This window comes from Tachysurus vachellii, chromosome 10 (assembly GCF_030014155.1).
Source record: "Tachysurus vachellii isolate PV-2020 chromosome 10, HZAU_Pvac_v1, whole genome shotgun sequence".
Classification (NCBI taxonomy): domain Eukaryota; kingdom Metazoa; phylum Chordata; class Actinopteri; order Siluriformes; family Bagridae; genus Tachysurus; species Tachysurus vachellii.
The window spans coordinates 4,270,001-4,294,809 of NC_083469.1; the positions used below are offsets into that span (position 1 = coordinate 4,270,001).

Here is a 24,809-nt window from a genome sequence, read left to right on the forward strand (position 1 = left end):
TCATATGGGTGACACTAGAGGGTGTGATTACAAATATACAGTCAGACAAATGTTGTATTGGTGTAGGGATCACATGGAGTTCAGATCTCCTCTTAGTATCTCAGAGTCCAACTGGGGCTGGTAGATCTGTAGATGTCTCTGGGTTCTCACAGAGTCAGCCTCATCTCAGTGGAGGTCCAAAAACTTCATCGCACGGAGACGATCGGAGCTGGTACAATGTATGGGTGTCTCGGCATGGGTAGAGAAAGAGAAGAGCAGTGCAGAGGGATTAACATATCTGCTGTTCATAAAAATGTGCAAGTCTAGTGTATTAGTGCACAATATAATGGGATGTGTTATGTGTACGCCTGACTAAAGAGATGAGTTTTTAATCTACATTTAAACTGGGAGCCCCGAACACAATCATGAAGACCATTCCAGAGTTTGGGAGCTAAATAATTCATTCATATTCATGCTAATAAGCAATTAGTTAAATGACCCTAAAATAAAGTGTTAGTGTGCATGTTATGGAAGAACACAAGTACATGCAGGGGGTTTGGCCTCAATGGCCCTCCAGTAAGCAGTGTGCTGTGTGCAAGTGACCGAGGAATGCAGGGTACAAATTCAACTTAAATTGTATTAAATCTTGTCGTTTTAAACAAAATTATGCTGCAAGATTTTTTTTAACTACATTTAAGTTCCTTGTTATAGGCAACTCTGCATTTTTTTTAAATTCCCAGTTTATTTCCATATATTCCTGTTAATTCCTATCTATTCCCGTTAATTTTCCCGTAAAGTTTCCAGCCTTGAAAATTCTCTGAATTTTGCAACCCTAGTCAGGAGTAGATTTTGACTGAATGGATTTTCCCCCTCAGCTCATCCTGCTGCTTGGAGGCATCCCTTTCCTCTGGAAGATCTCAGAAAGTCTGACCGGTCGCATCGGCCTCGGCCCAGGCCCAGAGTACGAGGTATGTCTGAGCTTGTCACATTTCTGCTTAAACGTTATTTATTTGTTGAAAGAACTTATTTAACACATCTGAAATATTTCCCTGTGTGATTATAAACTGAACAGAAGCCTGTGTTTGTGTGGTCAGAGGTATCACACCGCTCCTACTGCCCCCCCGGGGTTAACACTGAATCCTGGCTCTTCAGAATCTGCCCTTGTGTCACACTGTACATTCCTAAACCCTGCTGTAACCTTCTTCTCATTTGCATATTCACGCATCAACAACCCTGATTGGATAAATCCGGCGTGCGACCGCTTTAAATAACGTCTCGTCTCACGCTTTCACGTCAGTGAGGAAAAAAGTTCGTCTCTGTGCTTCTGCACCCGAGCAGGTTCTGTTATCTTTCACAGCTTTCTCATCTTCTTTGCTCTGTTTAACTTTGTCCTGTAGTCCACCAGACGTTCCTTCGTCCGTATCCGACTTCCTCTAATGTTTCAGCGTGACGTATTTCCCCCTCTCTACACCGCGCACTTCTGTGATGTTCAGCGTTTTGTCTCCTGACTCTAGCTACAGAGTCGTTTTTGTTAAGTGTCTCTACATCCTGTCTCTACGTCCTGATATGAGGCACAGAGGCACTGCTCAGGTTCTGATTGGGTTTCTGTTGCTAAGCAACCAGCCCTAACATTCTAACAGCGTGTGGTTTTGCACTGTACACATTCAACACCGCCGTGTGGAGTTAACACTGTAGAGGCCGAGCTGACTCTGATTTATAACCCCGGGGGGTAAAGACCTGCTTCATGACCTCACTACTACATTACACATCTGAAACATTGCTCTACCCTGGTGGGGCAAAGCAGGGGGTAGAACAACCCTAACCCAGGGTTAATTGTAGTATGAAAAGCCCTGTAGTGTGAAATCCTGAGCACTAGTGTCATGAAACTGCCATTTTGCTTATTCTCTTGGTTGGAATGCTGCAGATCTCCCAGTCGTTGGTCTTCTTGATGATAGCGACGCTGTTCAGCGCCATCACAGGGCTGCCGTGGAGTCTGTACAGCACTTTCGTCATCGAGGAGAAACACGGCTTTAACCAACAGGTGAGGAAAAACATCCACGGCATTTCACGTCAAAGTACAAGGTGGAGCCCAACACTTAACTTTAATTGCAATTAATGTAATTGTTAATGAATTAAAAAAAAAGCTGGAATATGGAACAAAACACCAGTCAGTGTGATGCAAAGGAAATGAATCAAAGTGAAGTTACTGCTTCCAGTGAAGTGTTTTATTCCTGATACACACCACATACATTTGCCAAAAGTTACGATTTCTTTATTAATCAGACAGCAAGACGTCACACATTTTATTATATTTCATTCTTACATTATAACTGTGCTTGAGATTTATATACAAATGAGGTTAGATACAAAATTCTATTTTTATGATCCTTCTTATATCAAATGGATGTTGTTGTTTCTGTGTCTTTTGTACTTCCTTCTCCTCAGACGTTAGGCTTCTTCCTTAAAGACGCTCTGAAGAAGTTCGTGGTGACGCAGTGCATTCTGCTGCCCGTCACCTCTCTGCTCCTCTACATCATCAAGATCGGCGGAGATTATTTCTTCATCTACGCCTGGCTCTTCACACTCATCGTCTCTCTGGTTAGTGAGCACACCATCATAATCATCTCATCACCTTAAACTCTATAAAGGTGGTTGTTTGTGCCGATTGGGATTATTATTATTGAGCAGAAGAGTATTAATGCTACTTTCTTATTTAATTATTTATTTATTTAGTTATTTATTTATTTATTAATTAATTATTCATGTTAAGAGGTTGGATGGTGGGTGATACACATGGCTTTCAAAAATCTCTGGCGCTAATCTTTAAGTCACAACAGAGCTTCTAATGCTTGTCAGAAAAGCAGCAAGTGACCCATTGGGAAATTAATAAGGCATTAAGGCAGTCAATAAATGCCAAAAAATAAAAATGAAAGTAATAAACCTTCTGTATAGATTAACAAAATGAGGGCATGTTATGAAAAAACCTTCAAGATGGTGGTCACTTCCACATCTTGTCACTAAAGCGCATTATGATCAGAAGCTACTTTGCTTCTCTCTTTCTACCCATCCTGAGGCATCTAGAAACTGTAACAGCTCCAGTTGTGTTTCACTTCATGAAGATTTCGGACCTTCAGTGAGAAGATGTCAACTCCATGTGGTGTTTGAGGACAACAGCCTCCTCATCAATACACAATTATCAGACTGTATCTGACTGTAGAAAGGACATTATTCATAATAACACTCTCCGGTGTTTATAACAGTTTATAATCACACCCTCCAGTGTCACCCAAATGAGGATGAGGTTCACTTTTGAGTCTGGTTCCTCTCAAGGTTTCTTCCTCTTTCATCTAAGGGTTTTTCCTCACCACAGTCACCTCAGGCTTGTTCATTAGTGATAAATACAAACACATTTAAATATAAGTCTAATATTAAACTTGAACTTTTTGTACTTTATTCCTTATGTTCATGTCAAGCTGATTTGAGACAATGTCCATTGTTAAAAGTGCTACACAAATAAAAGTGAATTGAATAACGCGTGTCACTGGAAGTGGGCAGCTCTAATTAAAAATGAACATCTGGACAGCTGTGAGTGACGGCGGCTTTACTAGAATCTCAATTCTGAACCTTAAACACTGAGCTGCTGCTCTCCTATTATGATGAAGTACATTTGCTGCTTTAATCTTACAGCACTGGATTATTGGCAGTCAGCTGAACATGTCCTAAATCTCCCCATAATGTTAATAACAAGAATGATTTGGATTTGCTTTTTTTGTGTGTGTGTGTTTGTTTTTTGATTTGTTCAACACATCACTATTCATCCCAAAAAGTGCCATGTCATTTGGTGCTTCATAAAAAGGTTCACAGTGAAAGAGAAGCTTTATGAAAAGTCCGCTTGTCTTCAAAAAACAGCTTTAAAGCACACGTGCTGATCAGACACCTGTTATTCTTCTCTTTCTCCCTCTACGTTGTGCAGGTTCTGGTGACCATCTACGCCGACTACATCGCCCCGCTGTTTGATAAGTTCACCCCGCTGCCTGAAGGAGAGCTGAAGACGGAAATCGAAAGCATGGCTAAGTCCATCGACTTCCCGCTCACCAAGATCTACGTCGTAGAAGGTGGAGCTGCACAGTTTAACACTGCTCAGTTTGTACTCGTGATGTTTTGGTCTTTGCCTGGGACTGATTCAGTGACCAACATTTGGATAACTGACTTTGTCTGTTTTGTCTTCTATCTTCACTTCCCAGGCTCTAAAAGATCGTCACACAGCAACGCGTACTTCTACGGTTTCTTCAAGAACAAGCGCATTGTGCTGTTCGACACGCTGCTAGAAGATTACTCACCTCTGAACAAGAAGAACGACGGAGAGCCCGTCACTGAACCGGAGAAGAACGAGGAGACGGGAGATGAGACCAAGCTACAGTCTAAAGTCAGTCAGTACCCAAGAACTCATTAACTGTCCTTAAAGGTGGGGTCTCCGTTGTTTGAAAGCCAATGTTGACACATAAAATCACCAAAACAAACACGCCCCTAACCCAAATGGGTCCCACCCCTGTATTGATAGCTCCGCCCACACATACCTAACCCAGGCAACTAATGGAAAGAAATGTGTCTTTATCATAGCTGAAGGGAAGAACAATACGATTGCAGATAAACAAACAAGCAAAAATGACACACAAGCATAATCATGTAAAGGACAAAGGCATATATTAGTTCTGTGTAACAAAGCAAAACCAACGTTACTCACCTATCGAGAAGGAAAAAAGCGCTTCGGCGTCTTAAGTAAAGTTGGTCACATATTCACAGATTGGAGTTTCCCGAGTCAATAACTCCTGAGCTAAACGCTGTTACTACACAAAACACGGTTGTAGCTGCGTCTCTACATTACTACGATAGAAAAGAGGTGTTATTTGTGTAGTAACAGCGTTTAGCTCAGGAGTTATTGACTCAGGAACTCCAATCTGTGAATATGTGACCAACTTCCTGCTCCTTCAGTTCTCTCCAGCGCTGGAAAGCTGATCCTATATTAACACGTCCTACTTCTTACCTTATCGTAAGTCTTTCTTCGCTTTCTTTCTTTGTTTTTATCCTCCATGTCAATGTTAAAACCGCTTTCTGCTAATGTCACACATGCACTGAACACTCTCTCCGCCCATATTGACAAGACACGCCCCTTTCTGCTCATTGGCTACACGTTTTTGTTTTTGTTTAATTTGTCGTCACAACTCAGTTTTCTGAATCATTTCTCAAACAACAGAGACCCTACATTTAACCTGATGAACTGAATAATAATAAACCAAATCATTAATACTGAAACGCTCTTGAATTCTTGAATCTGAGCGCTTTTTCAAGACTGGAGTAATTTACTTTTAATAAATGACTTGGGTTGGTTTAGTTTTAAATTAAGTTTAGCTTCAACATATAAAACAATTACACACAACAAATAGACAAGAACAGCTTTTTCACAGCAAATTATCCAATTGAGTAAACGAGTCAAGGTAAACTTGTGTGTCTTATTTCTATAGTAACGTGTTTTTTTTTTTTATTCCTAACCTTTTTAGCACAAGAAGCAAGGCTGCAGTAATCCAGAGGTTCTGGCGGTTCTTGGACACGAATTGGGACACTGGAAACTGGGCCACACGGTGAAGCACATCATCATTAGCCAGGTGAGTTAGCAGTTACATACAGAGGAGCTCTGGGATTTTAAACTTCGTCACTTCTTGAACAGAAGTGAATCTGGTTGTTTCCAGGATATACAACATTACATCTGGGTTTAAATTCTGTTTCCTTCCACAGCTGAATTCGTTCCTCTGCTTTTTCCTGTTCGCTGTTCTGATCGGTCGGAAAGAGCTTTTTGTGGCCTTTGGTTTCCACGACAACCAGCCAACACTTATCGGGCTGTTGATCATCTTCCAGTTCATCTTCTCCCCCTACAATGAGGTATGGTGGGTGTGCGTGTGGGGGGGTGGGGGGTATTGTGGGGGTGTGTGGGTGGGGGTGTGGGGTTGTGAGTGAGTGAGTGAGTGAGTGAGTGAGTGAGAGAGAGAGAGAACATGAAACAGTTGAGCTCCTGCAGACTGAATTTCATTCTTTTCCTTCTCTAGCTCCTGACGTTCTGCCTGACTGTGCTGAGTCGCAGATTCGAGTTCCAGGCAGACGCGTTCGCACGAGCCATGGGGCGGTCGACTGAGCTCTGCTCGGCCCTCATCAAGCTAAACAAAGACAACTTGGGCTTTCCTGTAGCTGATTGGCTCTTCTCAATGTGGCACTATTCCCACCCTCCGCTGCTGGAGCGCCTCCGGGCCATCAAGGACACGAAGAAACAAGACTGACGGTTCCACAAGGGGGCGCCACATTCACCATCCGCCCCTCTCAGAAAGGGCCTTCGGTGGCCACTTCTGGCTGTCTGAAGAAAGAAAAAAGTCTCTCTCTTAATATTTGTCTCGTGTTCCCTTATTTCACAGATTTTCTAACTGTTTTAATTAATTGGCTTTAATTATGCATCAGAAATGCATCAGTGCAAAGAGGACTTATGAAAAAATCATACTTTCTAAGTAAAGAAGTGTCTTCTCTGTCTCAATTTGCATCCACAATTTAATAAGTGTATTTTTCCTATCCTTATTATATGTTGTTCAGGAGAGAGACAGGATGAGGAGCACCTTACAAAAATCGCCTGGCCTTGTTCTAGTTCAATTATTTCACCTTTGATTCATTTGAGTCATTTGCTTTTGTTCAGATCTAAAACGATTCAGACCATATCTGTAAATACGGTGTTGATTTCGCCGCTTCTTTTTTTTTAAATAATAATGATAAATAATACATTTAAGAAATGTTAGCAGTAGCTAGAAATTTGTTGAAATTTTTACAGTTCAGTTAATTTTTATTTTGAGTGCCTCTAGCATATGACTGCATGTGCAGGAGTGTGTGTGTGTGTGTGTTAAAAAAAAAAGTGATCCCATCCCTTTTTTTTTCATGTCTTCATTAGATGAAATCCAAAGCATAAACAGGGACAAGCCTCGTTGCTATCCTTCTGGTGGATTCATGTTTGCATGCTGGAATTAAGAATCCACTCATTCCCCTCGAAGAGAACAGAAGAAAATAGAATGGATTAGATGAGCAGGATAAAGCCATAATCAAGGATTAAACACAGCGTTAAGAACATAAGGATTTAGTAAGAAATTGTTGGATGTGTTTGGGTATCTCAGGAGATCTAAATATAATACAATATATACGTTAAATCGATATTCAGATTTGCTTCTTGGTCATCTTGGAAATCGTCCCTTTTTGTGTTTGACGTGATGTTTGTGAATGTACCGTCTCATGAATAAAACCCTTCACAGCTCATTTTTCCCTGGTGTCTTTCTGCTGTTATGAGCTCTACTAAAATGAATCAGTCTTCAACACATTTTCTGTTTGGTTCATGGATTTACAAATACTCACTGGCCACTTTATTTAAGTTCTTTATTGGCTTTGATTCCACAAGATTCTGGTCCAGGTTGATATGATAAGATCACACGGTGAATCCTTGGATTTCTCAGCTGCACATCCATGCTGTAATTCTCACTTTCTGACAAATCCTTAGGTTGCTCTATTGAATCCAGGTTTGGTGACTATGAAGGCCACAGGAAGGTACACAGTGCAGCATCATCCTGGGCGTAACCTGTGACATACCAACAATACTCAGTTAGTATTACATTTCTGTTAAGCATATAGTATATAATTATATACTAATATATAAATAATTATATTAACCAAGAAATCATCTCTACATCATCACATTAACAAACAAACGCTGTTACTAGCAAAACGCGGTTGTAGCTGTCTCTCTACATTACTACGATAGAAAAGAGGTGTTATTTGTGTAGTAACAGCGTTTAGCTCAGGAGTTATTGACTCGGGAAACTCCAATCTGTGAATATGTGACCAACTTCCCGCTCTGTCAGTTCTCTCCAGCGCTGAAAAGCTGATCCTATATTAACACGGGTCCTACTTCTTGCCTTATCGTAAGCCTTTCTACGCTTTCTTTCTTTGTTTTTATCCTCCATGTCAATGTTAAAACCGCTTTCTGCTAATGTAACACGTGCACTGAACACTCTCTCCGCCCATATTGACAAGACACGCCCTTTTCTGCTCATTGGCTACACGTTAGTTTTGTATTTGTTTTGTTTGACGGCCCGACTCAGTTTTCTGAAGCATTTCTCAAACATCCGAGACCCTACATTTAATGTTTTATAAAACAGTTTCAGCCAAAAGCAGCATGGTGGTTCAGTGGGTAACATTGACACGTCACACCACCACTATCCCAAATCTCAGTTTACAATTAGGCCTGTTAAGTATTTCACACATTTTCTGTGTATCTATTTATCTTTCCTCTGGGTTTTCTGGTTTCCTCCGAGGTGCACTAACTATTTTAAACTCTAAACTTATATTCTCTATAAGTATGAATGTGTTCATGTGTGTGCATGGCATCCTGCACTAGATGCTCAGGAGTCCCATCCCATCCCATCCCATCCCATCCGGTGTTCCTGGGATAACCTCCGAATCCATCACCTTCCTGATCAGCAATACAGCACTTTCTGAAGATGAATTAATATCACGATTGACTTATATATCCATAAATATTTTAGACTCTCTTACAGCAACACAGATCGTTTTTTTATTTCTCAAAATGATTATCAATCAAATAATTTCACTCAATAAATTATTAGAATTTGAGCTACAAAAAAAGCAAATCCAAGCCTACGACCCTATTGAATAGAATAATTAGTAATGACATAAACATTAATATTTAAAGATAGTAACAGATTAATACCAAATGTTTCAAAATAGACAGTGAAGTGATTTATAACGTGAGCTGCTCTCAAACTGTTGACATGACACGTGCTTTAAACGTCGCGTGCTATTTTGCTGACCGTACCATTTATTTATTTTTTACCATGAGATATATATTAAAACGGTTTATGTTTTAAAACTCATTATTATTATTATTAAATTATTATTATTTAATTAAAATACGAATAAATCGATCGAATGTTCTGATTCAGCTCATGATTTATGCACCGCTCCCTCGACACCCCCTCTGCAGTCTGCGGAATGGATTCTCCCAGTTTGTGTACATTCGTGCACACGCACACGCACACACACAGAGAGACACACGAACGCGGGCACGAGCGTGAACTTGTCAGGGCAGATTTATAATGCTGAGGTTTTTCAAGCTGAGGAATCTGAAGAACATCTACAACACATATATCAGGATGTCGTCTGACCAGGTAACCTTTTCATCCATTCTCGTAGGTTTGTGTTATTTTTGTATGTTTTCTTCAGTGCGCACTTTACAAATGTCTCAAATGTTATTTATCTCACGTCTGTTCACGTGTTTAAAACTCTACATTTCTCCCCTTTTATTCCGGATGTATTTAAATGAACAATAGAACAGCTGTGATTTTATATATAAACACGTATGTGCTCAATGTCAGTGTTACTGGATGTGAAGGCCGTTATGTAGCCAAACCCCCTGATATGATTACTGATTCTAGTGTGTGTGTGTGTGTGTTTGGGAGAGAGAGTGTGTGTGTGGGAGTGTGTCAGAGTGTGTGTGTGTGTTTGTCTAAGTGTTTGTCTGTCTGTCTGTCTGTGTGTGTGTGTGTGTGTGTGTGTGTGTGTGTGTGTGTGTGTGTGTGTGTGTGTCAGTGTGGTTATTAAATTATATCATAATTATTTAATTTTCAATTTCTATGTTTTATTATTTATATAATTTTATTGTATGCACAATCATACTTCTCAATAAACCTGATTCTGATTCTCATAACAAGATCTTGTCTCTCTATCCATCCATATTTCTGTAGCCTTTATCCTACACACGATAACCTGGAGTCTATCCCAGGGGCAAACGGCGTTTCATACATTAACTAGATTTGTAAAGTTCTTTGTGACAAACTTTGATGTTGGCTTGACGAAGCAAGTATTCCCAGTATGAGTATAAGGCCCGTATGCTGGGGTGCCAATACTTTTGGAAGCGAGTGGATACGAGCATGTGACGTCATCAGAATACCCGTGACACAATTTTCCTCATTGTGCTGAGTGTTTTGATATATCACATGTCCGTTTTGTGGTCATTTATGATTTTGCTTGTTTTGGGGGCGGGGCTGCATGTGACGTCATCCGAATACCGGTGACGAAATCCCCCTCATTGTCCTGAGTGTTTTGATGTCACATGTCAATGTTGTGGAAAGTTTTTTGATTTTGCATATTTTTAAATTTCTGAGAAACCGCAGCATACAAACTACAATGAAGACTTTTATTTAGTGGGAAAAAAATGTCTGACACTGAAGATTGACTCCGTTAAACAATTTAACCAATAAAGGTTAAACAATTTAGTGTTTATATAATAACAAGAGCCTGTGTGATATTTTTCTTTTCTCCTTAAAGCTGGGAGAGTTAGGGAAAGGTGCAGGGAAGGGAGGAGGAGGAGGAGGAGCAATCAGGGAGGCAGGAGGAGCGTTTGGAAAGAGGCAGGCCGCAGAGGAAGAGATGTACTTCAGGTGAGTGTGTGTTGCACTGATCTGCAGTGATTTTATCCTTCTGTGTATTAAACATACACAACTGGAGCACGGTTTCACAAACTGTCCACCCTGAACATCATCTGTATTCATCTTTAAAAAGAACATAATCTTCAGGAGTGATTTCGTAAGGAAATGAAAGCTTAATTCACATCTCTGCGTTCTCATTGTAGGAAAAAGGAGCAGGAACAGATCGCTGCTCTGAGACAACATCATAAAGAAGAAATCGACATCCACCAGAAGGAGATCAAACGTCTTCAGGATGAGATCACACGCCATGAGGGCAAAATTGAACAGTTAAAAAAGCATGAGAAAAAATAGTGCAAATGAATACAAGTTATATTATATCAAGTTATATAATATTAAGTTTTCTTCACCCAAACTAACAGTGTTGCATTTTCGGTTCCTTTTTTTATATTCATTGTGTATGATCGTTAAAGCAGAATAAAGGAATTATAAACCAATCTGTTGATGTAGACTTTATCAAAGAATAGTGTTGAAATGTTGCATAAAAGTTTCATAATATAATATGTATATATTCTGAAATAGCAGCACACAGACATTTATTTATCCATTTACTGAACACCAGCATATTTTATAAATTAAAGCCCATTACCACCAAGTACACCTTTAAAACAAACCTGACTGTCTTGATGAATCAGAACTCACCATCGAAACTTGACAGTAGTTTTTATGCTAATTTTATACATTTATAATAATCCAGCACATGTTAATTTCTTGCCCTGCGATGGGTTGGCACTCCGTCCAGGGTGTATCCTGCCTTGATGCCCGATGACGCCTGAGATAGGCACAGGCTCCCCGTGACCCGAGGTAGTTCGGATAAGCGGTAGAAGATGAATGAATGAATGAATGAATGTTAATTTCTTGCCGATAACAAAAACAAACAAACAAAAAAAACAGTTGAGAAAAAATAGCAAACAATGAAAAGTCTATGACTATAAATATCTTAAATGATCATTTGTACGAATGATACATTGACACTCAAGTCCCATGCATTGAGAGTGACAGTCACTAATGGTGGTCTTTTGTCACGCTCTCCCGCCACACATCGTATTTCTCACGCAGAAAAACTTTTTGACTATTTATCATATTTAATATGCCGCAGCGCCCAAAATGTATCAGTCTGCACCGCTGTCTCTAAGGAATCGGGAATCAAGCTAAGGAATCAAGAGCGTCTCCCCTGGAGTTCTTAGTCGAGTCTGACACTTATCAGCCAATCAAAAAAAGAGGTTACACAATAGCCAATCAGAAAATAGCACTATTGTATATGGGTAAAATTTAACGCAACAACCAATGAAAAAAAGCAAATCCTGGAATTGTTCATCATCATCCTCGCTCACCCACAGAGAAAACCACTGGAGCTGCGAGCATCACTTTGAGCACAGAGTGAGTCATGATCTCCTGTTTTAATGTTACATTTATTACTTGTTTGACACAAAAAATTTACATTTTGACTGCTGTTAAAGATGTTTCCCAGATAATGAGCATCAGTTTTTCATGAGTGTCTGTAACTTAGCCAACAGTTTTACAGCCTGTTCACTGACAACACCTGCTCAGAACAAGTAGTCTAGGCCAGTGGTTCTCAAACTGGGGGCCCTGAGATGGTGCCGGAGAGCCCCGGTTCACTGACAACACCTTCTCAGAACAAGTAGTCTAGGCCAGTGGTTCTCAAACTGGGGGCCCTGAGATGGTGCAAGGGGGCCCCGGTTCACTGACAACACCTGCTCAGAACAAGTAGTCTTGGTTTTAGTGCTTCCACATTGTAATGTTGATGCTGAGATGGTCAGTTTGAACAAAACCTCAACACGAAACAGCTTGTCTCTGGACGGGACATTGTCCTCTCTCTCTCTCTCTCTCTCTCTCTCTCTCTCTCTCTCTCTCTCTCTCTATATATATATATATATATATATATATATATATATATATATATATATATATATATATATACGTGTATGTATATATATATATATATATATATATATATATATATATATATATATATATATATATATATATATAAATCTGTCAGGGGTTCTCCAGTGGGTTCTCCTGTTTCCTCCCCCAGTCCAAAGACATGCACTGTAAGCTGATTGACATCTCTAAATTTTCTTTAGTGTATAATGATGAGTGTATATATGAGTGGGTGTGTGAGATGGTGCCCTGTGATGGGTTGCCACCCTGTCCAGGTTGTCCTCCACCTTGTCCCCTGAGTCCCTGGGATAGACTATATTTATATAAAACAAATTATCATTTAATATATTCATAGTTTAACACATTTTCTTGTTAAACTAATTTTCACATTTTCTTTTTAAACATAATCTTGTTTCTATAATTAAAATTATACCATTTTGAACGCATGAATCGACTTCCTGTTTGATGTCAATTCGTCACTTCCTCCTTTGCTCTAGCCACGCCCAGGCCCCTGCCTTTTACCGTGGGTCAACCCGCGTCTCTTTCTTTTCCTCACATCATGGCGGACCGGTTCCATAAGGTGCGTGTTTCTGCGTGTGAAAAGTAGCTAAAAATGTTGTAGGGGCGCGTTTTCTAAGAACTACAGGTATAACATGAAACACATAAGTGTCTCTTGTGTAGAGAAAATGTGATTTTTTTATAGTAACGTGTATTTTGTAGCGAAGCTTTAACAGGACTTTGCGGCTGTGGCCGTTATTAGCACGATGCTAACGCTTATAGAGTTTGTCTTGTGCGTGAAAAATCCCGTTAAGATGTCCGGCGTCGTGGTTTGTTTTTCGACATGGAGCTTCGTTTGTGGTTAGTAAGTGAGTAAAAGTCAATACTGGAAAGTTATACATTGCTAAAACGCACGTAGAGATGATATCGTGTTAAAGTGGATGTTAGCTCGGTGTGCTAGCTAACACGAGCAGGCCGACATCCATGCGGTGGCGTCCTGGTCCTCGGTACACGTTTCAGTCAAAGGCTCACGTGTTTCGGTCACAGGCGCTCACGTTTAATTATAGTCCTAAAAAGACTTCGCAAAAAATTATACTCAATTCAGTGACCTAAATAATCACGTATATTTTGGGCGGAAGTCTGGTCCACAGACCTAGTTACTTATTGTGAGTGTGAGCTGTTTAGTCTGTTTTTTAAGCCATTTGGCTCAACACCATGTAAAGTATGATATCTATCAATGCTTGGTCATTTCAACACCTGTCTGCTTGTCTGTGTGCATGCACTTTTCATAGTATAATCCATAATTGCTGAGAATTTTCTGTAAATATTTCATATTAATAGCTTGAATCTCTGTATTTTAAGAAGGTCCAGCTCAGTGTTATGATTAAATGTATTTTCTTACCATTTTGTGTTTTCAGGTTCTGCTTATTGATGGCCGAGGCCATCTCCTCGGTCGGCTTGCCGCTATTGTGGCCAAGCAAGTGCTGCTTGGTAAGTAATTCTTTTAGAGTAAGTTGTTTTGGCTTTAAGAAGTCAGGACCGATATCAAACTGACCGTCAGTGATGTCTCTTTACCTACATTGCATGAGTTTAACGACCATGAGAAAACCTTACATGCACTACCATCTGAGACGGTCTCGTAGCAATGTTATTGATATCGAACTTTACATTTAATGCAAGTGCTTCAGTTATGGTAATTTATGATTTGAATTTTTTTTTGCCCTGGGTGTTTGTGACCAAAGTGAGGGAGAACTTAACACTCCACCCTGGTGTTGTAGTGGCTTAGTCTTAGATTAGAAACGGTCATTGCATGAGACTCAACGATGTTGCTGTTTAACTAAATTTTTCTTCTCCTGGTTAATATATTTTACAGGCCATAAAGTTGTTGTTGTGAGATGTGAGGGCATCAACATCTCTGGCAACTTCTACCGTAACAAACGTGAGTATACTTGTTTTTAAAGGAGAGTGTTGAACAGTTTTTAAGCTAAAAAAAAGAATCCATGAAATGAGTGCTGTGGGCCAAAGTGTGATTATTGTGGTGTAAGTTCAGTTTGTAGGGATGCATTAGGCTACAAGTTAATTAGCTGTGGAATGACAGTTTCTGGATGTATATATGTATAAATTGTACCTGGAAAAATTGCAACTTGTGTTGAACATAAAGCATAAATATAGGTAATTGACTTTAGTGTAAACTTGTTTAACCCTTTTATCTGTAGTTAAGTATTTGGCTTTCCTGCGTAAGAGGATGAACACGAACCCCTCTCGTGGTCCGTACCACTTCAGAGCTCCCAGCAGGATCTTCTGGAGGACGGTCAGAGGTGAGTATTTGTGTATTTAATTTTTTAACCTGCCTAACGAACAATGATGAACACCTTTTATCCCGAATCTGAGTCTTTTGATGAGACAAACTACGGATCTGACTACTGAGTTCAACCAGACGCAATACTAATCTTCACTTTGTTTGGTTGCCAAAGTCTAACTAAATTTCATTAATCATGCAGGCATGCTTCCCCACAAAACCAAGCGTGGCCAGGCTGCGCTAGAAAGGCTGAAGGTGTTCGATGGCATTCCTCCTCCTTACGACAAGGTAACGATGCCTTTCACTTCACGTTGACTGTTAATGCTAACATGTCTGTGATGTTAATCTCTTTACCTACATTGTTTGAGTTTCCTGTGAGAACATTAACTCTAACTGAGACACGTTGGCTCGTTGTAGTAGACTTCATTTGCTAGTTTTTTTTTTATTTTTATTTTTTTTTAAATCTGCTTGTTTTTCTGCAGAGGAAGCGTGTGGTGGTTCCTGCAGCATTGAAAATTGTGCGCCTGAAGCCAACTCGCAAGGTAGGGACCACTTGGTTGCATTTGTTTTGGTTAAGAATTACACATGGAAATCAGTATGTGACCGATTGGTTTTGCTTAAGAGCAATGGACAAGTAGTGCTTTATTTCTCATTTCTTTTCCTTTCTTATCAATTTGTTCGTGTCATACTACTTGGTTTTCATTTGACTCACCCTTGTAATTTTGTTTTAATAAACTTCTCAATATAGAGAACTCATTTCAGTGCTCTAAAGCATGAGTAGAACTTTTCTTATCAATAAAGTAAAACCTTTTTTTTTGCACTGTGTAATGGACATTTTCTTAAGAACTTGACAGACTTGATTTAAACTAAAGCATCAGGTGTCCTGTAACTGTTCGTTTTCCACATGCGCAAGACAGCCTAATTTTTTGCAGTATGCCAAGCTTGGAATTGAGGATATTCCCCTCTTCCAATTCTTTATAAAGTGATTTTCTCTAATGGTTCCTTGGACTGCTTGTTTTATTTATTTTTAAACAGTTGCTCATCAGTGATGTTTTGTTCCACAGAAGTTTTCGAGTTTAATGACCATGAGAATACTTCACATGCACTACCATCTGAGATGAGCAACATTTCTACATCTAAAGATGTAATGAGGATTATTGTATCCATATCTCCTGATTGTGTCTCTCTCTCTCACTCTCACTCAGTTTGCCCTGCTGGGTCGCCTGGCACACGAGGTGGGTTGGAAGTACCAGGCCATCACAGCCACGCTCGAGGAGCGCCGCAAAGAGAAGGCCAGGATGCACTACAACAAGAAGAAAGTGCAGATCAAGCTGTCCAAGGTGGCAGAGAAGAACGTAGAAAGCAAGATTGCAAAATACACCGCTGTACTCAAACAGTACGGTGTCCTGGTCTGAGCTGTCCACCTGGTTCATCTAATAAATGTTTATAGAAACTACAGAGTTGTTAGTGCATTTATTTTGTATTTTGAAAGTCTGAGAACTGATTCTTACTGACAGCATGTTAAGTGTTAAGATTGTTTCCAATATGTACTTAAATACAATTTTATAAATTTAAGCTGCAGATAAAGTGTAGTGCTAAATACATGTCCTGAATACTGGTCTCAATCTTGAGCTCATGTTACTGTTTGGAGTTTTGTGTGTTTGCTCAGGGTTCTCCACTTGTCTGCACTTTTCCAGTTTCTGTGTACATGTTTTTCTTCCTGCATATACACCAAACCACTGCATACTCCTTTCCCCTTACTTTGTTATAGTTTCACTTGGAAATCTTAATTGTTGATTTTGGAATCACAATGGTAAGACGGTGCTGTTTAATGATGTGTATAAGTATAAGGTGCTAACCAACTTCTAACACTGCTGATTATTTTCTGTAACAGCACTGCGGAAGCAGTTTGCTGTTATAATGTTCTCTAGTTATTAGGTCATCACTTGTGCAGGTTACTGGACTTAAGTGCGTTTGGATTTAATGGGTCTTCTATTAGTTAGCAGAACCTGTGATTAAATGGGCTATAATTATTTGACCCAATCTGTTTTGTTAATATGAATCTCAAATGAAAGTTGGCACTTGGGCTGTTGTAGTGTTTGTTTCTGTTTTTACTTACACTACTAGGGACAATGTCTATTGATAAGGTTAAAAAAAAAACATTCAATGATGTCCAGACACATTTTTATATCAGAATAGAGGTGATCAAGCCATTCACTGAAAATGCCTCATAAGGCCGTTTCTGTTCTGTAAGCATAAGACTCTTTAAACCTGTATCTTTCTCCTTTCCCCTCCAGGGTGCAGTGTAGTCTGGGTCTAGCACTACTGCTGGTGTGATTGTGTTGTATGAGGAGGATGTAAAATATAAAGATAAAGTAAATGTGATCAAAACAAATCCCATCAGTCATAGAGAGAAAGTAATCAAATTACATGAGCATTAGTATGTTTTGGTTAGTGATTGGTGGATATATGTAGCATATAGTATAGTACTGACACTGCTGGGGCTCTTAAACAAGGCCCGTAACATTTATCCAATCACATAAAGAAGATAAATGTAAGTTGGTCTGCTCTTATGTTGGAAATGTAATTTAAAAACACTGACTTTGCCCACTTTGGCTTTTTGAATTCAAACTAGCATTTTGCTGAAGTACACACGATCAAGATGGATAAAATAGTCATGATATAAATAACATTAATGATAAAAAATCAGTACATATGAGAGTAGTTTTTTTATACGCCTGTCACTGTGTGCAAAATACTGAAGATATACTATTATTATTTATGTATGTAGTTAATAATAATATTTCTTTAATCATTTCGAACATTTAATGACCAAAGATTTCAGAAGATGATCAAATTGTGTTATTAAATGTTTGAAGATAGACGTTGCTGTTACACTGTATATAATTTATCGAGGTTGTACACCGGTTAAAAATAATGAACACAGTGTCTGCCTGTCTGTCTATCCATTTTCTGTAGCTCTTATCCTACACAGGGTCAAGGGGAGGCTGGAGTCTATCCCAGGGACTCAGGGGACAAGGTGGAGGACAACCTGGACAGGGTGGCAAACCATCACAGGGCACCATCTCACACACACACTCATGTATACACTCATCATTATACACTAAAGAAAGTTTAGAGATGTCAATCAGCTTACAGTGCATGTCTTTGGACTGGGGGAGGAAACAGGAGAACCCACTGGAAAACCCCTGACAGATTTTTATTTATTCTTGTATGATTTTTAAGGAAGAAATTAATATGAATCTCAAATGAAGTCTACATTTTTTGTTGCGCTGCATTGTGAAACAGAGTTACTGTTGCTAATGAGAAGTTGATGATCTTCCCCAAATCAGCACTTCCTAAAGGTTTAATCCAAGTCAAGAAGCTTTTTTCATTTCAGCCATATATACAGTAGCCGATGCAGTTCAATGTGAAATGAAATAACGTTTCTCCAGGATCATGTCTCTGCAAAAATACTACACAGAGCTACCTAATAAAAAAAAGCTACAACAGTTTATTAATTAATGACGACACCATGTTAGATGTTGAACAACCACCATGCAGTTCATTCCTTTTATCACTTACATCACAGTAGCTACATAGAGCATAAACTTTCTATTGTCTATATTTATTGCATTTTTATTAGTCTTTTATTTAGTTTTTAATTTATTTATTTTATTATTATTATTTTATGCTTTTTAGTTCTATAGTTTATTTTATATTGTTTGTACAGCACTTTGGTGAACACCTGCTGTTTTTAAAAGGTGCTCTATAAATAAACTTTGATTTGATTTGATAAATCCAAAAAAGTGCAGCTTGTGATGCACGCACACACACACACACACATTCCCAGTGCCCTGTCCCCCCACACACAAACACATTCGCAGTGTCCTGTCCCCATACACACACACACACACTCCCAGATTGTCCTGTACACACACACCGAGTGTCCTGTCCCCCCCACACAGACACGCACACCGAGTGTCCTGCCCCCCCCACACTCCCAGAGTGTCCTGTACACACACAAACACACTGAGTGTCCTACCCCCTCACACGCACTGTTTGTCCTGTCCCCACACACGCGCACAAACACCGTTTGTCCTGTCCCCACACACGCACGCACACAGTGTCCTGTCCCCCAACATACACTAAGTATCCTGTCCCCACACACACACACACTGAGTGTCCTTGTCCCCCCCCAACGAGTATCCTGTCCCCACACACGCACACCGAGTGTCCTGTCCCCACACACACACCGAGGGTCCTGCCCCCCCCACCCCTCTTCAATGATGACGAATCTCCACTGCATTAATATTTAATATGTACAGAAGCCCTGAGCACAAGGTCATGGGATAAATAAATTGAAGTGTTCTGTTGTTGTGCTCTGTGTAAAGCATTCATTCTGAAATCTCATTTTATCTCATAAAACTTTAACACCCCACAATCTACCAACACGTGCATTTGGAATGAAATATAAGCAGAAATTACAACATAGTATGTTAGAATTACTTACAGTGTCAGAAATGCAGTGGATAAAGGGCAAGGATACAAATCTGATTCAAACGAAGGGATAACCAAAAACAATTTATTAACAAACAGGTAACATAAACCAACAAAGAAAACAACAACAACAACAACAGACAAACAAGGACTCTGTGAAGCTACATGCAACACAGAGAAAATGAGTTGAAAGTGAGTCCAGCTGTGACAACACTCTGTAGGAGCGCCCCCTAATATTCCATCAGAGAATATGTCCAAGCAGAGTCCTGACATAAAGTGAGGAAGTCAAAATAATGGTATATAAAGTCAAGCCAACAATTCTTTTTAACTTTTAAAGCAATTAAGTGACAACAAAAAGTTAAAACGGGTTACACAACTTTATTCAAACAAATTTGCTCTTATGAAACTTGTTTTGTTGTGTCAATGTTGATGATTGAGCGTCTTTGTCATAAACATTTTTTTAAAATTGCATCCACAACATGAACATTTTTTAACATGAACCTTAAAGATTGATTTAAATTAATAATAAAACAATAATGTTGATAATTTAAAAAAAAACATTTTTTTAAATAAAACAATTTCTTTAAAAAAACAAAAAACATTTTCCCCCCTCCTTTTCCTCCCCACACAGTTCTGCTGCTTTCCTTTTTTTTTTCCCCCCTCACCTGTGGATTTTTTTAAATCAAGGGATCAGTGTTCTTACAATTTCAGCGATGGTTTCTAACAGTTTTTTAATATGGGTGCACAGGGAATTGCAGTTGGTGCCTTGCAAAGAAAACACTTAATGACTTAAAGCCGTTGCATTTGTACTTCTGGATACAGGAGAAATAAGCACATGCTCTAAAATGCTCATGGGACATTCTCAGGGTATGTGTGCTTCAGGACGGTCCATTAGAGATTTTATCCAGCTGGTGCCATTGATGAGTTTGGTAGTGGCGATGATGTACTCTGTCCCACCGTCTTCCATCTGAGACAGAAAGCGGAGTGCAGCAATTTCTGCATACGTCACACCCCCGAGGAAGAACACCAGCGTTGTCCTGTTCTCTCCCTGCTGACGTTTCTTATGGAGACCAGGGGGAAGCTGCTGTCTCTCCTCAAAGTGTGGCCCAGGCAGCATTTTCAGCACCTCCTCAATGCTTCTCCAGCCTGGCCGAGCCAGAACCTGAGTCAGCCTCACGCTGAGAGGAGCGTAACCGCTATACACATAGGAGATGTCATTGGGGTTCTGTTCGTTCGCATCCTCCATCCAGAGCTTGAGTGTTTTCCTGATGGTGGGATAATTGTTCCTCGTGGTGGTCTGAGATTTGAGTAAGCCAACCTTCTCCAAGTTGTTGAGGGTCAGAATGTGCTCGTATCCGTAAATCTGCAGGATTTCTCTCTTGTAAAAATCAAGAACTTTCTGTTTAAGGCCGTTATTGCAGATGGACTGTATGCAGACCAGCCGGAGGATCTTGATAAGTGGGTCCTTCTGTGCTATGCAGTCCTCTATGTAAGTGTTAATCTTGTCTGTATCCACTCCGGTCATAAACTCTTGCTCCACTGTCAAGTTATCAAAAAAAACTTCTGAGGTGGTGATGTCCTTGATGAGCTCAGCAATGGACGTGTGGTTGGCCAGCGAGGTGCGAGCGGCCTGCATGTGAGGCAGCTGGGATACAAACTGTTTAATCTCCCCAACAGTCTTCGCGTTGTGGCGCTCTTCAAATGCGGCAGAGATGATCTTGGCTTTCTTGCTGAGTGCTGCTCCTACAGCGTTAAAGTTCTTGTCACGGATTTCAGCATAGAGCTCCTCAGCAGAGTTGAGCTGTAACTTCTTGGGCTCCGTGGGCAGATCTTTACCTCCTTCACCTGCCTTCTTCTGGGCAAATTTCTCAGGGGGAAGCTTCACGTAACCGTTAGTAATGCCGTAGATCTCATCAACGAGGCCTTCGTAGGTGAGCTGTGTGGCTAGCGGTGTGAGCAGGTCCACGTTTCGGTCCAATAACAAGAGCGTATCAAACACCGGCAGGATTTGATTCTGACTGCCAGCAAACTCCCGCTTCATCCGCAGCATCATATTCGCTACATGCCTTGCACATTCTCCTTTGCCAAAGATCTGCGGGATGGTTCCATACAGTGCCTGCAGAGTCATCAAACCCTTAGCAGTGTGATACAGGCTCGTCTGGTCATTCTCAAGATAACATTCCCTGAATGCACTTTCCGATTCCATGGACAGTAGGTCTCCATCATAAGGGATGAGGTCTAGAATGTACTCATCGATGTTAGTGAAGGCATTCAGGATGCCTTGCTCCTTTAGGCGCTGCTCACACAGCAGACTGCGCCGAGGTACAAACAGTATGTGGAACTCACGCTGTGGCTGCAACTTGTCCTCACTCATTACATTCTCTGCAATAATGTCCATCAACTCCAGCTTTGGACGTACAAAGAAGATGACATTTTTGACATCAGCTGATGGCACACGTCCCGCTTTGAGTGTAAACATCTTTTCCACTTCATGTTCCTTCAGCAACGAATACTGAGCTATTAATCCAAACGGTCCTGTGAGGTACTCGTCCCATACAATGGCCTTGCTTCCTGCGCATCTGTCCAGAAACTCGCGAAGCTCCTTCCTTGCAGCTTCCCTCAATATATTAAGATTGACTCGGCTATAAGACAAGTGAGAAGCCATATTTACACGGTAAACAGTGTAATCACGTGAGGCAAGTCATGTTACGTGGTTTCGTGCTTTGGCAAATTCGGTTCTGCTGCGTTCCTGCTCTCGCCGCCATCATGCTTCTGACGTCACACAAAGTTACGGGACGCCAACGAGGACAAAAAGGACGACGCTCTTCTAATAATATCTTCCTGTCTCTGATTAGTAAATTGAACCCAAAAGAAAACACCCTGTTAAAGTCCGTTTATTTCATGTTTTTGTTTTATAAAGTGGAGACACTGAAGAATCTCTCTGAGAGTCACAATAAGTCAGCAGCAGTTATATACAGTCATTTTCCCCTCCTTTTGTACAACTAAAATAAAGAGAGCTACATGGAAAATAAAATCTAAAACACTTCAAATAAAACTGAAGGTACAAACGAGGTCTTGCCTGCTTTCACTTCCTTAGACGCCTCCTTAGAATGTTTAGCTCTGTGCATGCTGACAGGGGATAAGAAAAAAAGAAAGAAAACAAGTCCATAAATCAGATGTTCCTTCTGAAAACTATATATACCTTTATGACTGAAAAAATAAATAATGCTGCAAAACTCACCAAATAAAACAGTGCAAAAGATGACAACGATTTCGAAGGTGATGCAGAAGCAGGTCAGCCATTTGACGGCTAACTCTTCGCTCCGCATCACCTCGAAGACGTTGGTCGCCGCGCCCAGCATCATGCCCAGACAGATTAACCACAAGTTTGCCGCCGCCTAATCTGATGGAAAAAATAAAATTGATAAAAATATATCTAGGGGGGCAGGGTGGCTTAGTGGCTTAGTGGTTAGCACGTTTGCCTCACACCTCCCACCTTGTGTGTGTGGAGTTTGCATGTTATCCCCGTGCCTTGGGGGTTTCCTCCGGGTATTCCGGTTTCCTCCCCCGGTCCAAAGACATGCATGGTAGGTTGATTGGCATCTCTGGAAAAATTGTCCCTTGTGTGTGTGTCCTGCAATGGGTTGGCACTCTGGCCTTGATGCCCGATGACGCCTGAGATAGGCACAGGCTCCCCGTGACCTGAGGTAGTGCGGATAAACGGTAGAAGATGAATGAATGAATGAATGAAAATATATCTAAATTACCTAGAAATGTCTATACTTCTGCATAAACAAAGACGGATTTACTGGAGTATCTGCCAGGCGCTGTTTCTGCTATTCATTACTCAACTGCTCATGAAACTGCCTCTGCGCAGCTTCATACACCTGCTTCTCCTCAAGTATTTCATCCGGCAGATGCGCCGCGGCGCATCTTCAAGCCGCCAGGTGTTACTCTGCCACTGCTCCAAAAACGTTTCATACTCCTGCCACTCCACAAGCCATTCACGTCGCTGCTGCTCCACAAGCACATCAGGCCGCCGCGTCTCCTCCGCCTCGGCGCTGCCGGGTTCACGCTGATCCGGGCTCTTGCTTGCCATGTTGTGAAATTAAAGATACAGTGGCTGCTCTATTTATAGACTGATATTGTAATTATGCATAAGAGAACATGCATAAGGCTAAACATGCTTATCAGAATCAGAATCAGATTTATTGGCCAAGTGTGTTGACACACACACAAGGAATTTGGTTCCAGCAGTTTGTGACTCTCAAAGGTACAGGCATAAATACCACAATACTATACAAGAAAACAATGCAGATGATGAGATACAATGTAGACAGAATGAGTATAAAATGTGGATATAGAATGAATAAAATATATAAAATATGAATATAGAATATGAACGATCAGTAATGTACATAAAGTGTGGGAGTGCAAATAACAATATTGTGCAATATGCTTTTGTAAAATATTCAGCAGCAGTAGTGTGTAATATACAGATGATGTGATACAGGGTGCGAAGGGTCAGTAGTGATTTTTCCTGTGATGTGCACAGGACAGATTCTATGACTGCAGCGTAGAACAGCATCAACAGCTCCTATAGATGATTGCTATAGTAATCAGCATGGCCTGGAGCGGCTGTTCCTCCTCATTCTGCTCCCTGGCGCCGCTGGGAGATCATCTATCTGAGAGATCATCTCTCTGAGAGTCACAATAAGTCAGCAGCAGTTATATACAGTGTTGGTTTTTTACCTGAAATGTTCTGTAACACTACAACACAAAAATTATAAAAATCTTGAGTCATTATTTTTAACGCCAGCAAAACTTTTGCAGCTCAAGAAAAAAATTAATAACAATAATTGTAAATAATATAATAAAATAATGTCACTGGTGAATGTTCACTGGTGAACATCTAGCAGATGTTTCTCACCCTCTCTTTGGTCAGTTTGAGCCTATGAAATCTGGCAGGCGATATAGGGGTTCCTTTAGCACATAAAAACGTGTTTAAGAGGTCTTTTATCCCAAATGCTATTACATTTCTTAATTCCTCAAGCGATTGATAAAACAAGTGTAAAAATGTGTGATGCTGTGATGTGATAATTTGATGTTCTAATGGATATTGATTGGTCTTTGTTTTTATGTGTTATTTTCCAGTTAATTTTGCTTTTCTTATTTTTAAGTGATAGTGAGCCAAAGAAAAATTTCTACCTTGGTGGACAATAAAAGACATACAACAGGACACAACAGTTGGTCTGCTAACAACTCAGGATGTTTATTAAAGTGCAGATTGTAAAAAAGAAAAGAAAAAGGCACAGGAGTTTCAGCTGGATCAGAACCCAGAGGAGAACTGGTTCTCCAGTGCAGTAACACCACAGCTCGGCTCTGTCCCGGTTACTTCACTCCGGATCAAACCTTCAGCCCTTACAGATCCCTTTAATAAAACACTGCTCAACTCCATGTTCTCATAAACAGTTCTAAATAATTACCAGAACCTTCTCTAAACCTTTTTTAATCTGTGTGTTTTTATAATTTATTTAAACTTTTGA

At 40.2% G+C, this 24,809-nt stretch overlaps 4 protein-coding genes and 4 non-coding genes across 8 annotated transcripts in view; 7 read left to right on the forward strand and 1 right to left on the reverse strand.

Annotated features, from left to right (window-relative positions):
• The window catches only part of zmpste24 (zinc metallopeptidase, STE24 homolog), a 10,542-nt gene extending 3,222 nt beyond the window's left edge, over positions 1 to 7,320 (forward strand). Inside the window, exons 3-10 of the mRNA XM_060879708.1 lie at positions 855 to 947; positions 1,904 to 2,020; positions 2,425 to 2,577; positions 3,953 to 4,094; positions 4,224 to 4,405; positions 5,538 to 5,642; positions 5,773 to 5,916; positions 6,081 to 7,320. Of these exons, the coding sequence (XP_060735691.1) occupies positions 855 to 947; positions 1,904 to 2,020; positions 2,425 to 2,577; positions 3,953 to 4,094; positions 4,224 to 4,405; positions 5,538 to 5,642; positions 5,773 to 5,916; positions 6,081 to 6,308 (1,164 nt within the window). The 3' untranslated portion in view covers positions 6,309 to 7,320. The remainder of the gene's footprint in view (positions 1 to 854; positions 948 to 1,903; positions 2,021 to 2,424; positions 2,578 to 3,952; positions 4,095 to 4,223; positions 4,406 to 5,537; positions 5,643 to 5,772; positions 5,917 to 6,080) is intronic.
• A 1,785-nt stretch (positions 7,321 to 9,105) lies between these two features.
• Positions 9,106 to 10,999, forward strand: LOC132852136 (ATPase inhibitor B, mitochondrial-like). The gene is made up of 3 exons (XM_060879191.1): positions 9,106 to 9,245; positions 10,405 to 10,517; positions 10,709 to 10,999. Exons 1-3 carry the CDS (start codon positions 9,174 to 9,176, stop codon positions 10,854 to 10,856), a joined length of 333 nt encoding a protein of 110 aa, XP_060735174.1. The 5' UTR covers positions 9,106 to 9,173; the 3' UTR covers positions 10,857 to 10,999.
• A 1,963-nt stretch (positions 11,000 to 12,962) lies between these two features.
• rpl13a (ribosomal protein L13a) lies at positions 12,963 to 16,219 on the forward strand. Its single transcript, XM_060879501.1, has 7 exons — positions 12,963 to 13,047; positions 13,883 to 13,955; positions 14,338 to 14,403; positions 14,681 to 14,782; positions 14,966 to 15,051; positions 15,246 to 15,305; positions 15,969 to 16,219. The coding sequence occupies exons 1-7, from the start codon at positions 13,027 to 13,029 to the stop codon at positions 16,176 to 16,178; spliced, it is 618 nt and encodes a 205-aa protein (XP_060735484.1). The 5' UTR covers positions 12,963 to 13,026; the 3' UTR covers positions 16,179 to 16,219.
• Positions 14,018 to 14,100, forward strand: LOC132853033 (small nucleolar RNA Z195/SNORD33/SNORD32 family). Its single transcript, XR_009649151.1, has one exon. It is a non-coding gene; the product is annotated as a small nucleolar RNA Z195/SNORD33/SNORD32 family (small nucleolar RNA).
• LOC132853035 (small nucleolar RNA SNORD50) lies at positions 14,821 to 14,894 on the forward strand. The gene has a single exon (XR_009649153.1). It is a non-coding gene; the product is annotated as a small nucleolar RNA SNORD50 (small nucleolar RNA).
• LOC132853034 (small nucleolar RNA SNORD34) lies at positions 15,091 to 15,167 on the forward strand. Its single transcript, XR_009649152.1, has one exon. It is a non-coding gene; the product is annotated as a small nucleolar RNA SNORD34 (small nucleolar RNA).
• Positions 15,802 to 15,885, forward strand: LOC132853032 (small nucleolar RNA Z195/SNORD33/SNORD32 family). Its single transcript, XR_009649150.1, has one exon. It is a non-coding gene; the product is annotated as a small nucleolar RNA Z195/SNORD33/SNORD32 family (small nucleolar RNA).
• A 3,115-nt stretch (positions 16,220 to 19,334) lies between the features above and the next one.
• Positions 19,335 to 22,038, reverse strand: LOC132852216 (vacuolar protein sorting-associated protein 33A-like). The gene has a single exon (XM_060879296.1). The coding sequence runs from the start codon at positions 21,926 to 21,928 to the stop codon at positions 20,126 to 20,128; it is 1,803 nt and encodes a 600-aa protein (XP_060735279.1). The 5' UTR covers positions 21,929 to 22,038; the 3' UTR covers positions 19,335 to 20,125.
• Between the last annotated feature and the right edge of the window lie 2,771 nt (positions 22,039 to 24,809).

Coding starts and splice junctions, on each gene's coding strand:
- LOC132852136 (XM_060879191.1), top strand. CDS start 9,174: ATGCTGAGGTTTTTCAAGCTGAGGAATCTGAAGAACATCTACAACACA. Junction 9,246..10,404: donor TCAGGATGTCGTCTGACCAG/GTAACCTTTTCA, acceptor TTCTCCTTAAAG/CTGGGAGAGTTAGGGAAAGG. Junction 10,518..10,708: donor GAGGAAGAGATGTACTTCAG/GTGAGTGTGTGT, acceptor TTCTCATTGTAG/GAAAAAGGAGCAGGAACAGA.
- rpl13a (XM_060879501.1), top strand. CDS start 13,027: ATGGCGGACCGGTTCCATAAG. Junction 13,956..14,337: donor GGCCAAGCAAGTGCTGCTTG/GTAAGTAATTCT, acceptor TATATTTTACAG/GCCATAAAGTTGTTGTTGTG. Junction 15,306..15,968: donor GCCTGAAGCCAACTCGCAAG/GTAGGGACCACT, acceptor ACTCTCACTCAG/TTTGCCCTGCTGGGTCGCCT.
- LOC132852216 (XM_060879296.1), bottom strand. CDS start 21,928: ATGGCTTCTCACTTGTCTTATAGCCGAGTCAATCTTAATATATTGAGG.